We start from the raw sequence: 13,004 nt of genomic DNA on the forward strand, positions 1-13,004 counted from the left end.
TTCACACCCATACATGACCAATGGAAAAACCACAGCCTTGACTAGATGGACCTTTGTTAGCAAAGTAATGTCTCTGCTTTTTAATATGCTGTCTAGGTTGGTCATAACTTTCCTTTCAAGGAGCAAGAGTCTTTTAATTTCATGGCTGCAGTCACCATGATTTTGGAGCCCAGAAAAATAAAGTCAGCCACTGTGTCCAACTGTTTCCCCATTTATTTGCCATGAGGTGATGGGACTGGATGCCATGATCTTAGTTTTCTGAATGTTGAGCTTTAAGCCAACTTTTTCACTCTCCTCTTTCACTTTGATCAGGAGGCTTTTTAGTTCTTCTTCACTTTCTGCCATAAGGGTGGTGTCATCCGCATATCTGAGGTTATTGATATTTCTCCTGGCAATCTTGATTCCAGGTTGTGCTTCCTCCAGCCCGGCGTTTCTCATGATGTACTATGCATATAAGTTACTAAATCAAATTCTCCAGGTGTGCAACCTGTTTCCTTGCTTAAGCCTACAGAGAGCTATTGCATTTAGAACATGATTTAAATAAAGTATTGGTTAATAAACCACTGTTGTTTGTTGAAGCTGCTTGGGTAGCCAACCACGTGATTTAATTGAATAATCCACTAAAGGTGGATAAAATAATGCAGCAAATGGATTTTATTCAACACACAGAAACATCATTAATAAGGTATGAAAACAAGCAAACAAAAAGCAGCAGCTGTTAAGTATTAGAGCTACCAGCATATACATTTTAATGTTGTATTGGTTTCTATATTTACAGCAAATACAAATATAATGCCAACACTAATATTCAGAGCCAGACTTTTAGTAGTTTTATCTACTAAAAAGCATGAATTGTATTGGACGTGGAAGAAAATAAAGTCCCCCCCAAAAGTTTTTAATATCTCTGTATTAAATACAAGCACTTGTCTCTGCTTTTCCAAGCAGGATATCTTGGCCTTCTCTTTAATATAGTTTTCAAAAGGCTCAATTATCTGACTTTCAAAGCACCAACAGGATATAAGCAAACCAATATAAACAGGAGAGGTGACAGCTAACACTGAGGATGGAGACACAAAAAGAAAAAAGCAGATATAGAATAAACATAATGAATGCTCTTTATGATGATCAGAAAGTCACCATGAAGAAGGACTATTCTGCTCAAAATCCTTCTTTAGTATTATTAGATAACATGTAATATATCTTTTAGAGAACTTTACTCTCAGTTAAAATTAAAAAGCCTTTAACATTTGACGAGGTAAGCTTCATTTATGTAGAACTTCCATCTTATTTAGAATATCTATCATGCCCAATGAAATCAGATACATGAGAAGTTAATAAGATAGAATTAGTCTTTTTTTTTTCTTCCACACTGGAATAAAGAGTAAAAAGGGCCTTGTGGGCCAAGTTTCTAAGGACATATTGGTCTAGTTCTATAGCCCTCAGCCCCAGAGATTATCGTTGAAAATGCTGATAGAAGATGGAAAGACTTAGAGTACACTAAGATAATTGAATACTACTCAGCCATAAAAGCAATGAATGTCACTTAAACTGAGGCAAATGAACCTAGAGCCTGTTATGCAAACTGAAGTAAGTCAGAAAGTGAAAAACAAATATTGCACATTAACGCATATATATGGAATCTGGAAAAATGACACAGATGAACCTATTTGAAAAGCAGAAATAGAGACACATAGAGAATGGACTTGTGGACAAAAGGGGTGAAGGGGAGGGTGGGATGAATTGGGAGATTGGGATTGACATATATAATACACTACCATGCATAAAATAGTTAGCTAGTGGGAACCTGCTGTATAGCACAGCAAGCTCAGTTCGGTGCTCTATGATAACCTAGAGGGGTGGGATGTGGGGGCACTGGGAGGGAGATTCAAAAGGGTAAGGAGATATATATATACGCACACACACACAGATACATACACTTATGGCTGATTCATGTTGTTGTATGCAGAAACCAACACAACACTGTAAAGCAATTATACTCCAATAAAGAATTAAATTTAAAAAAGAGGTGGTATGTATGTACAATGGAATATTACTAAGCTATAAAAAGAATAAAATATTGTCACTTGAAGCAATGTGAATGGATCTAGAGAATATCATACTAAGTAAAATAAGTCAGAGAAAGACAAATATTATGTATCATAAGTGGAATCCAAAAAATAAAATGACTCTCTATATGGATGTGAGAGTTGGACTGTGAAGAAAGCTGAGCACTGAAGAATTGATGCTTTTGAACTGTGGTGTTGGAGAAGACTCTTGAGAGTCCCTTGGACTGCAAGGAGATCCAACCAGTCCATCCTAAAGGAGATCAGTCCTGGGTGTTCATTGGAAGGACTGATGCTAAAGCTGAAACTCCAATACTTTGGCCACCTCATGCAAAGAGCTGACTCATTGGAAAAGCCCCTGATGCTGGGAGGGATTGGGGGCAGGAGGAGAAGGGGACGACAGAGGATGAGATGGCTGGATGGCATCACCAACTCGATGGACATGAGTTTGGGTGAACTCCAGGAGTTGGTGATGGACAGGGAGGCCTGGTGTGCTGCTATTCATGTGGTTGCAAAGAGTCGGACGCAGTCGCGACTGAACTGAACTGAACTGAACTGATACACAAGAGAAACAAACTCACACAGACAGAAAACAAACTCAAGGTTACCAAAGGGGAAAGGGATGGGGGAGGTATAAAAGACTATGGGATTAACAGATACACAGTGACAAGAATTTATTGGTGTATCACAGGGAACAATATTCAATATCTTGTAACAATCTATAACAGAAAATAATCTGAAAAAAGAATATTCATATAACTGAATCACTTTCCTCTATACCTAAAACTAACACAATATTGTAAGTCAACCATACTTCAATTAAAAAAAAAATACTTTGACCAAAGTCAATAATTTATCACAGTCTTCTTTTATTCTAGGAGTTTAGGTACTTACCCGCCAATATCCTGCTTCACAAAGTCCCCAGGTTCTTGTCGTCTTGATTCCACTTGGCCAGTTGTTCCAGGGAGAATATTAATCAGGAAGAGAAGCCCAAGGCCAGCCATGTAGAACTGACTCATTTGTGTGATTATCATCTTCTTAGGCACCAACTTGGAGAGACCTGTGAGTTCCATATTCAGCGGAAGAGGAAAGGAATAGAAGACAAAGGGAAGGAGAAAGAAGAGATGAAAAAAGAAGATTTTATTCAACTCAGAACCATTTAATTTTCATAATATACAGTTACTAAATGCTTACTGTGACAGTTCTCCTTCTCCAATGCCACCAAAATTCACTTCTGGCATACCCTTCTTTTGATTATACCAGAGCCCATCCAATAGAAGGCATAGTGTAAAGACTCTAAATGAGTAATCAGAAGTCTTAGATTACAATTTCATCTTTTCCCCTGTCTTCTGACTAGGTGAGTCACAGAACTTCTCTCAGCCTCAGTTACCTCTTATAATCCAAGATCCTAAAAACATCTTCACTTTATTTCCCCCCAATCCTGTTTGATTTCTTACTATCACAAATGTCTTTTCATGAGTAATTATGTAATATTGTAGAAAATCTTAGGATATTAAGACCTGGAATCTCTTTCTTGAATTTTTGGGATTGATTCTCATCTTGATATGGTTAGATGGTTTTTCAAAATATAAAAAGGCCTGGAGTAGAGGGACTGTTTCCTCTAAATCAGATTAAGAAACTGCTGAATGATGAGACACGATGTTTTCCCATAAAGACATATTTGAGGGCAAAGCCAGCCCAAAATAGGGCCACAACATAAAGAAGAAATCCAAGCCTAGTCTCCTGGTATAGAAGTCCCTCCATGGTCAGCAGATTAAACTGATTATGTGATTTAGAGTTGTCTATATGCAAGGCTGTTTTATGAACCCTGGCTTGGTGGAGGTTTACCCAGGACATGGGGTTAAGAAAACAGTGTAAAGAGCCACTTGCTTGTATCCTTATGGCCTCTTAGAATCTGAGACATTGACCACTTGAAGAAGACCTAATTCTGACCCAGCACCATACTCTTTTTCAGTCATAGAGGTGGTTTAATTTTCAGAAGGCATAGAAGGATATGGAACATTTTTCCCAAGGAAAGCTTATACAAGAGACTAATATGTAAAACAGATCCATGCTGAAGAACTATTCTGATTGATGAGAAGATGAAGGAAAAAAGTCTTTCTAAATTGATCCTCACTCTCCTTGTCCCAAAGCACCCACTAGGTTCTATATTGGGGCTTCCCTGGTGGCTCAGATGGTAAAGAATCTGCCTGCAATGCAGGAGACCTGAGTTCGATCCCTAGGTTGGGAAGATCCCCTGGAGAAGGGATCAGGTACCCACTCCAGTATTCTGGCCTGGAGAATTCCATGGGCAGAGGAGCCTTGCAGGCCACAGTCCATGGGATCACAAAGAGTGAGACATGACTGAGCAACTTTCACTCACTCACTCAGGTTCTGCTTTAGATTGTCTTCTTAAATCTGGTGCAGGCATAGAATACTATGATATTCAAGAAGACAGATTTCTGACATGGGAAAATGTCCACAGCATAGATAGAAATAGTCACAGTATTAAGTTGCATCATATAAATGTGCCAGTATTTGACAATTTTTCTTTCATAAAACATCAATTTCTAATGCTCAACCTAATAAGTCCTGTGATGATCATGATTCATGAGCTGTATGAGTTGATGGCTATTTTACAAAAATCAATAAAAACAGTACAGTTAAGAAAATCATAGCATATGAGGAAGAAAATACAGTGCATAAAGAGACAACTCTAAGGCAAGAGAAACACCTGCAGTATGGGCATTAACTTTGACATATGTTCAAACTTTCATAGGACCCAAAGTTTGAAAATCACATGAGAAAGATTAATGCTCAGATAATCATGATTGATAAATACTCTACAGGAAAAAAGAGAATTGGTACAGAATATGAAGTCCAAATTGTAGAAATCATCCATGGAATATAGGACAAAACTATGATGCATACTCAAAAAACATGAGTATCTGAGTAACAATCCTGGATTTAGGAGAAGGTGGCCATGCTGCATGGGCAAAGATACCAGTAGTGTGTGCTCATCTATGCTATTCTAGTATATAACTATGGTTTGCGATCAAATGATCATGGTAAACAAGCCGCAAACCTTCACACTAAGCATAGATGCCAATGACACAGAAGCAAATGCCCATGATTTGGAAGGAGAAAACTATGATGCATAAGAAGACAAAAATGTTATATGAACTCATGACTAAGATATTAATACATGTTTAAATAACCATTATGCATGAGAAGACATTCATAACATATAAAAGAAGTTGGACATAATGTGTGCCCTCCAACTACCATGACACTTGTTAGCAAACAAATTATTATAATTCATGTGAACATTTATGATATAAAACCATTTGGCCAGGGTATATGTCAGAAAACTGTAATAAGCCTAGTAAACACTGACCAAGAGAAGACGTCCTTGGTACATATTTCATTAAGACATTGCATGTGATCAAAAGAATGCCACTAGAGTACTTTACAAAAATGTGAACATACTTAGTAACATTAAACTGTACCATTAAAACAGTTGTTTATGTGTTTTTAACCAGAATTAATTTTTTTATTAAAAACAACATGGAACAGGTAGCTTTAGCAAGATAGCACATATCTGTAAAACAGGACCCAACTCTGATACGTGTACAGAGAAATATGGCACTTTAGCTGTTATCAGCATTAAATGAACATAAATCCATGTACATGATCATGTACATGTAAATGATGTAAATCCATGTAAATGATCAACCTCAGATGATCATCAAACAAGTGCAGATAAGGACAGTAGAAGGCCAGATGTTTAAAATTCTTCTGCCAACCTGGCTGAATTTTCAAGTGACCACAGTGCATAAACTGAAAACCATGACACTTAAAGAAAGACCCTTCAAACATAATAAAACATCTATGAAGCTAGAGACATCTATGGTATATACTTAAACAACCATGATGAATGTGAAGAAGCATTTGGTATATTAGTCCTTAACTGGGATATGTGCACACACAATGTGTGCATCATGGCAACCATGATACAGGAATTAAGTGACATGGTTTAGGAGGAGATGGTCATGTTAGACTGCCACAAGGTACGAACAGAAGCCATGGTCCAAGAGTAGGCAGACATGCTGTACTTTTTTTCACTGGGTAAGAAAGGTTAAGATATAGATGCAAGAGGTCACAATGAAGAATAGATATCTTTCAAGTAATGATGACCACAGTGAATAAATTATTATTTATAATATGTGAACAAATATAATTCACATATTCATGGTAAATACACTGAAAATTATAGAAAAAGAACATCATATAGTGACATGAATATTCAAACAAGTATGTTGCAAGCTCATGCTCAGTTGCTTCAGTCATGTCTAACTCTTTGCAAGCCCATGGGATTTTCCCAGCAAGAATACTTGATTGGGTTGCCATTTCCTTCTCCAGTGTTGAGTAGAATGTAAAACCTAATAATAGTTGTTTAAAATTAGTATAAAGAAGCCAGTTCACATTGCAAAACTAGACAACCATGGTGTATGCTCATATAAGTACAGCAAATTAAACACCAATGACATATGAACTTAAAACCATTGGGTGTATTCAGATAACCATGGCCACAACGGCAGATCCCTTTGGTAGGTGCAGATTGGCTATAATACAAGAAGCAACAGCCCTTGTGCAGGCTCAGATAATCTTGGTGTTAGAACAAATTATCCACGGTACAGGAACACACAATTATGACACATGCCCAAGCCACCATAACATGGCACTGCACAGCCAAAATTTAGCAAATGGTTATTCAACCAATTTACTCTTCTCCAGAGATAAAGGAAGTTACAAGGAACTAACAAGAGGAAATCTCCATTAGCTGATAACTTACAAATTAATATCTCCATCCTACAACTCTCCTGTAACCCATATCTGCACTTTGATGTCCGAGAAGCATCTTAAACCTAACATGTTCATATCTGAGGTTCAGATATCTACTTACACACACACACACACACACACAGACCTGGATCACCTGTCATCTTTTTCATCACATATAATGGTAACTCCACTTTCCATTTGTTCAGAGTTAACACTCTGATGTTATTCTTGATTCCACTTTTGCTCTCACACCCACACTCAATCCATAAACAAGTCTCATGGGCATTCCACTCAAAAGGCAACATATTCAGAACAAAACCACTGGTCATCACCTCTGCTGCTATGACTCTGGCTCATCATCTCTTGCTGAGATCATTGTAAAAGCTTCTTAACTGGTCTTGCTGCCTCTGCTCTTGGTCCCCTGTGGTCTGTTCTTTAAATAGCAGACAGTGAAATGATAAAGTGTTAAGTCAGATCATGCCTCTCATCTGTTCAAAAATCCTCCAATTGATTCCCATTTCAAAATCCTTATTATGAGCTAAAAGAACCTACATGATCTTATCCCCAAGTAACTGGCTAATCTCTGCTACCCTCCTATCTTACACACTCCATTTCAGCCACATGGCCTCCTTGCAGCTCATTGGATATGCCTGGCATATTTCAGTTCTAGAGCCTTTGAAGATGATATTGCCTGTACCTGGAGTATTCTTCCATCCAGTTTCCAGATATTTTATTCATTTCCTCACTTCAGATATTTATTCAAACATCATGTTTCTCACTGAGGCCCTCCCTGAATATCCTAAATAAAAATTAAATCCTTCTACACACCCCAGTGATGCTTTCTAAGGCCCACTTGACTTTACATTCCAGGATGTCTGGCTCTAGGTGAGTGATCACACCATCGTGATTATCTGGGTCGTGAAGATCTTTTTTGTACAGTTCTTCTGTGTATTCTTGCCACCTCTTCTTAATCTCTTCTGCTTCTGTTAGGTCCATACAATTTCTGTCCTTTATCGAGCCCATCTTTGCATGAAATGTTCCCTTGGTATCTCTAATTTTCTTGACGAGATCTCTAGTCTTTCCCCTTCTGTTGTTTTCCTCTATTTCTTTGCATTGATCACTGAGGAAGGCTTTCTTATCTCTTCTTGCTATTCTTTGGAACTCTGCATTCAGATGCTTATATCTTTCCTTTTCTCCTTTGCTTTTGCCTTCTCTTCTTTTCACAGATATTTGTAAGGTCTCCCCAGACAGCCATTTTGCTTTTTTGCATTTCTTTTCCATGGGGATGGTCTTAATCCCTGTCTCCTGTACAATGTCACGAACCTCATTCCATAGTTCATCAGGCACTCTATCTAAAAAGCCTCTTGATGAAAGTGAAAGTGGAGAGTGAAAAAGTTGGCCTAAAGCTCAACATTCAGAAAATGAAGATCATGGCATCCAGTCCCATCACTTCATGGGAAATAGATGGGGAAACAGTGGAAACAGTGGCAGACTTTATTTTTCTGGGCTCCAAAATCACTACAGATGGTGACTGCAGCCATGAAATTAAAAGATGCTTACTCCTTGGAAGGAAAGTTATGAACAACCTAGATAGCATATTCAAAAGCAGAGACATTACTTTGCCAACAAAGGTCTGTCTAGTCAAGGCTATGGTTTTTCCTGTGGTCATGTATGGATGTGAGAGTTGGACTGTGAAGAAAGCTGAGCACTGAAGAATTAATGCTTTTGAACTGTGGTGTTGGGGAAGACTGTTGAGAGTCCCTTGGACTGCAAGGAGATCCAAACAGTCCATTCTGAAGGAGATCAGCCCTGGGATTTCTTTGGAAGGAATGATGCTAAAGCTGAAACTCCAATACTTTGGGCACCTCATGCGAAGAGTTGACTCATTGGAAAAGACTCGGATGCTGGGATGGATTGGGGGCAGGAGGAGAAGGGGACGACAGAGGACGAGATGGCTAGATGGCATCACTGACTCGATAGACGTGAGTCTCAGTGAACTCCGGGAGTTGGTGATGGACAGGGAGGCCTGGTGTGCTGTGATTCATGGGGTCGCAGAGAGTCGGGCATGACTGAGCGACTGAACTGAACTGAATACACCCCAGATATTCCTTATGTAGTTTCCAGGTTTAATTTTTCTCCTTTGCACTTCTTGCACTGTTGTTGCTGCTGTTATTCAGTCACTCAGTCGTGTCCAACGCTTTGCAACCCCATGGACTACAGCACACCAGGCTTCCCTGTCCTTCACTATCACCTGGAGTTTGCTCAAACTTATGTCCATGAGTCAGTGATGCCATCCAATCACCTCATCCTTTGTCATCCCCTCCTCTTCCTGCCTTCAGTCTTTCCCAGCATCAGGGTCTTTTCCAATGAGTTGGCTCTTCACATCAGATGGTCAAATACTGGAGCTTCAGATTCATCATCAGTCGTTTCAATGAATATTCAGGGTTAATTACATTTAGGATTTACTAGTTTGATCTCCGTGCAGTCCAAGGGACTCTCAAGAGTCTTCTGCAGCACCAGAGTTCAAAAGCATCAGTTCTTCAACACTCAGCCTTTATGACCCAACTCTCACATCCATACATGACTACTGGAAAAACCACAGCTTTGACTAGATGGACCTTTGAAGGTAAAGTTATATCTCTGCTTTTTAAGACATGATCTAGGTTTGTCATAGCTTTTCTTCCAAACAGAAAGTGTTTTTTAATTTAATGGCTGCAGTAACCATCTGCAGTGATTTTGGAGCCCAAGAAAATAAAGTCTGTCACTGTTTCCATTGTTTCCCCTTCTCTTTGCATGAAGTGATCACACCATCATGGTTATATATGACCATCAAGGTCACCAAGATCTTTTTTGTATATTTCTTCTGTACATTCTTGCCTCCTCTTCTTAATATTTTCTGCTTCTGTTAGGTCCATATTTTTTCTGCCTTTAATTGTGAAAATATTTGCATGAAATGTTTCCTTGGTATCTCTAATTTTTTTGATGAGATCTCTAGTCTTTCCCATTCTATTATTTTCCTCTATTTATTTGCATTGTTCACTTCTAGCATGTGTTTTATATTTTTTGTTATCAGCTGTTTCCCCAGTAGAATATGAGCTCAATGGCAACAAGGAATTTTGCTTGGTTTATTTATAGATATATGTTCAATGCATAGAAACCTGCCTGGAAATAATGTATACTTAATAAATAGTTAATGAATGCTATTTTGAAAAAGTCACATCTCTCAATGTGGTAAGAGAGTATAAAGGATAGGGTATAAGTTGGGCTTTGGAACCCACTAAATTAAGAGATGACTTGGAACTACCAAATACTACTCGTGTTAGGCTTTAAAGACCTCCTTATTTAACATAAACTGGTAATAATAATACTCATCCTATCAGAATTCTAAAAATTAAATCATAGAACATACATAAAATGCCTGGCTAAAAACCTGCTACCAGGGTGACTCTGCTGCTATATCGTGTCCAAATATAAATTCATTTAATCACAAACATTTGAGCACCTAGTATGTACAAGACACTGATACAATACATTCTTCTATTAGAATTCCCCAAATTCCTTTACCTCAGTCCTTGGAATCTATGAGATATTAACAGTCTGCCTACCAACTCCTCTGCTTGGATGCTATCAGGCACTATCTGCCAGAACTTTACCTGAACAGAGGTATCCCAAGTCCTGTACCCACATACTACAAAGCCAAGTCTGCCATTTTCTTGCCTCAATTTGTCACTGGAATTTCATTTGGTGCCATCTAACTCTACTCTGTCTCAAGACACTGTCAGTATTCAAGGTTCTGGAGTAGGAAACATCCTAGTTCCAATCCTGGACATACCACATAGAAATCCGACATTATTTCTCATCTATAAAATGTTAAAAATGATAATTTTCATGCAAAGATGGGCACAATAAAGGACAGAAATGGTATGGACATAACTGAAGTAGAGGAGGTGGCAATAATACACAGAACTATACAAAAAAAATCTTGATGACCCAGATAACCAAGATGGTGTGATCACTTACCTAGAGCCAGACATCCTAGATTATGAAGTCAAGTGGGCCTTAGGAAGCATCACAACAAGCAAAGCTAGTGGAGGTGTTGGAATTCCAGTTGAGATATTTCAAATCCTAAAAGATGATGCTGTAAAAGTGCTGCACTTAATATGTCAGCAGATTTGAAAAACTGAGCAGTGGCCACATGACTGGAAAAGGTCAGTTTTTATTTCAATCCCAAAGAAAGGCAATACCAAACCAAAAACTGTTCAAACTACCGCACAATTACACTCATCTCACATGCTAGGAAAGTAGTGCTCAAAAATCTCCAATCAAGATTTCAACAGTATGTGAACCAAGAACTTCCAGATGTTCAAGCTGGACTTAGAAAAGGCAAAGGAACCAGAGATCAAATTGCCAACATCTGTTGGATCATCGAAAAAGCAAAAGAGTTCCAGAAAAACATCTACTTCTGCTTCATTGACTATGCTAAAGCCTTTGACTGTGTGGATCACAACAGACTGTGGAAAATTCTTAAAGAGATGGGAGTACCAGACCACCTTATCTGCCTCCTGAGAAACCTGTATGCAGGTAAAGAAGCAACAGTTAAAACTGGACATGGAACAATGGACTGGTTTCAAATCGGGAAAGGAGTATGTCAAGGCTGTATACTGTCATACTGCTTATTTAACTTATATGCAGAGTACATCATGCAAAATTGCAGGCTGGATGAAGCACAAGCTGGAATTAAGATTGCCAGGAGAAATAGAAATAACCTCAGATACACAGATGACACCACCCTTATGGCAGAAAGAGAAGAAGAACTAAGGGGCCTCTTGATGAAAGTGAAAGAGAAGAGTGAAAAAGTAGACTTAAAATTCAACATTCAGCATCCAGTCCCATCACTTCATGGCAAATAGATGGGGAAAGAATGGAAACAGTCAGAGACTTTATTTTGGGGGGCTCCAAAATCACTGCAGATGGTGACTGCAGCCATGAAATTAAAAGACGCTTGCTCCTTGGAAGGAAAGCTATCTCTAACCTAGACAGCATATTAAAAAGCAGAGTCATTACTCTGCCAACAAATGTCCATCTAATAAAAGCTGTGGTTTTGCCAGTAGTCATATATGGATGTGAGAGTTGGACTATAAAGAAATCTGAGCATCAAAGAATTGATGCTTTTGTTATTGTTATCTCGTACACAGATGGTATGGGGAGGCAGGAGGGAGGAGGGTTCAGGATGGGGAGCACATGTATACCTGTGATGGATTCATTTTGATATTTGGCAAAACTAATACAATTATGTAAAGTTTAAAAATAAAATAAAATTTAAAAAAAAAGAAAAAAAAAAAAGAATTGATGCTTTTGAACTATTGTGTTGCAGAAGACTCTTGAGAGTCCCTTGGACTGTAAGGAGATCAAACCAATCCATCCTAAAGGAAATCAGTCCTGAATATTCATTGGAAGGAGTGATGCTAAAGCTGAAACTCCAATGCTTTATCCACCTGATGCGAAGAACTGACTCATTTGAAAAGACCTTGATGCTGGGAAAGACTGAAGGCAGGAGAAGAAGGGGACAACATAGGATGAGCTGGTTGGATGGCATCACTGACTCAATGGACATGAGTTTGAGCAACTCTGGGAGTTGGTGATGCACAGGGAAGCCTGGCATGCTGCAGTCCATGGGGTTGCAAAGAGTCAGATGTGACTAAACTGAACTGAATGATAATACTGGCATATGGGAGTTTTATGAGAATTAAATGGCATAATTCATGTACACAATTTAGCATTATATTTGACAGAGTAATCCTTGGTCACTGGAACCTACATATAGATTCCTTGATCTCTTGCCCTCCAATGAGTCTCAGCTCCACCCTAATCCAGCCACTCATTCCCATGGTCATATGTAAACCCTCTCATTACAAATCTATGATTTCAAATAACTATCTGATCATATGTTTCCAACTTTTTTCATGTAGTACTTTCATATTGTCAACTCTTCTATCCTATCTGTGATCACTTGATCTTGCCACCTTTAAATTGCCCATCATCACCTTGGTGCCCTTACTTTCTTTCTTACTCTCCTTGAATTACATGGTGGCTCAG

General features: G+C 38.5%; 1 protein-coding gene across 2 annotated transcripts in view; it reads right to left on the minus strand.

The window, feature by feature from the left end:
* Window positions 1–13,004, minus strand: part of GABRA3 (gamma-aminobutyric acid type A receptor subunit alpha3) — a 240,653-nt gene that overhangs the window by 138,843 nt on the left and 88,806 nt on the right. For both annotated transcript variants that reach the window (XR_009493447.1, NM_174542.2), the window contains 1 exon segment: window positions 2,958–3,123. Coding sequence is in view for 1 of the 2 variants with exons in the window: in NM_174542.2 (NP_776967.1) it covers window positions 2,958–3,097 (140 nt within the window). In the remaining variant the exon portion in view is untranslated.

Source organism: Bos taurus, chromosome X, assembly GCF_002263795.3.
Source record: "Bos taurus isolate L1 Dominette 01449 registration number 42190680 breed Hereford chromosome X, ARS-UCD2.0, whole genome shotgun sequence".
Lineage (NCBI taxonomy): Eukaryota > Metazoa > Chordata > Mammalia > Artiodactyla > Bovidae > Bos > Bos taurus.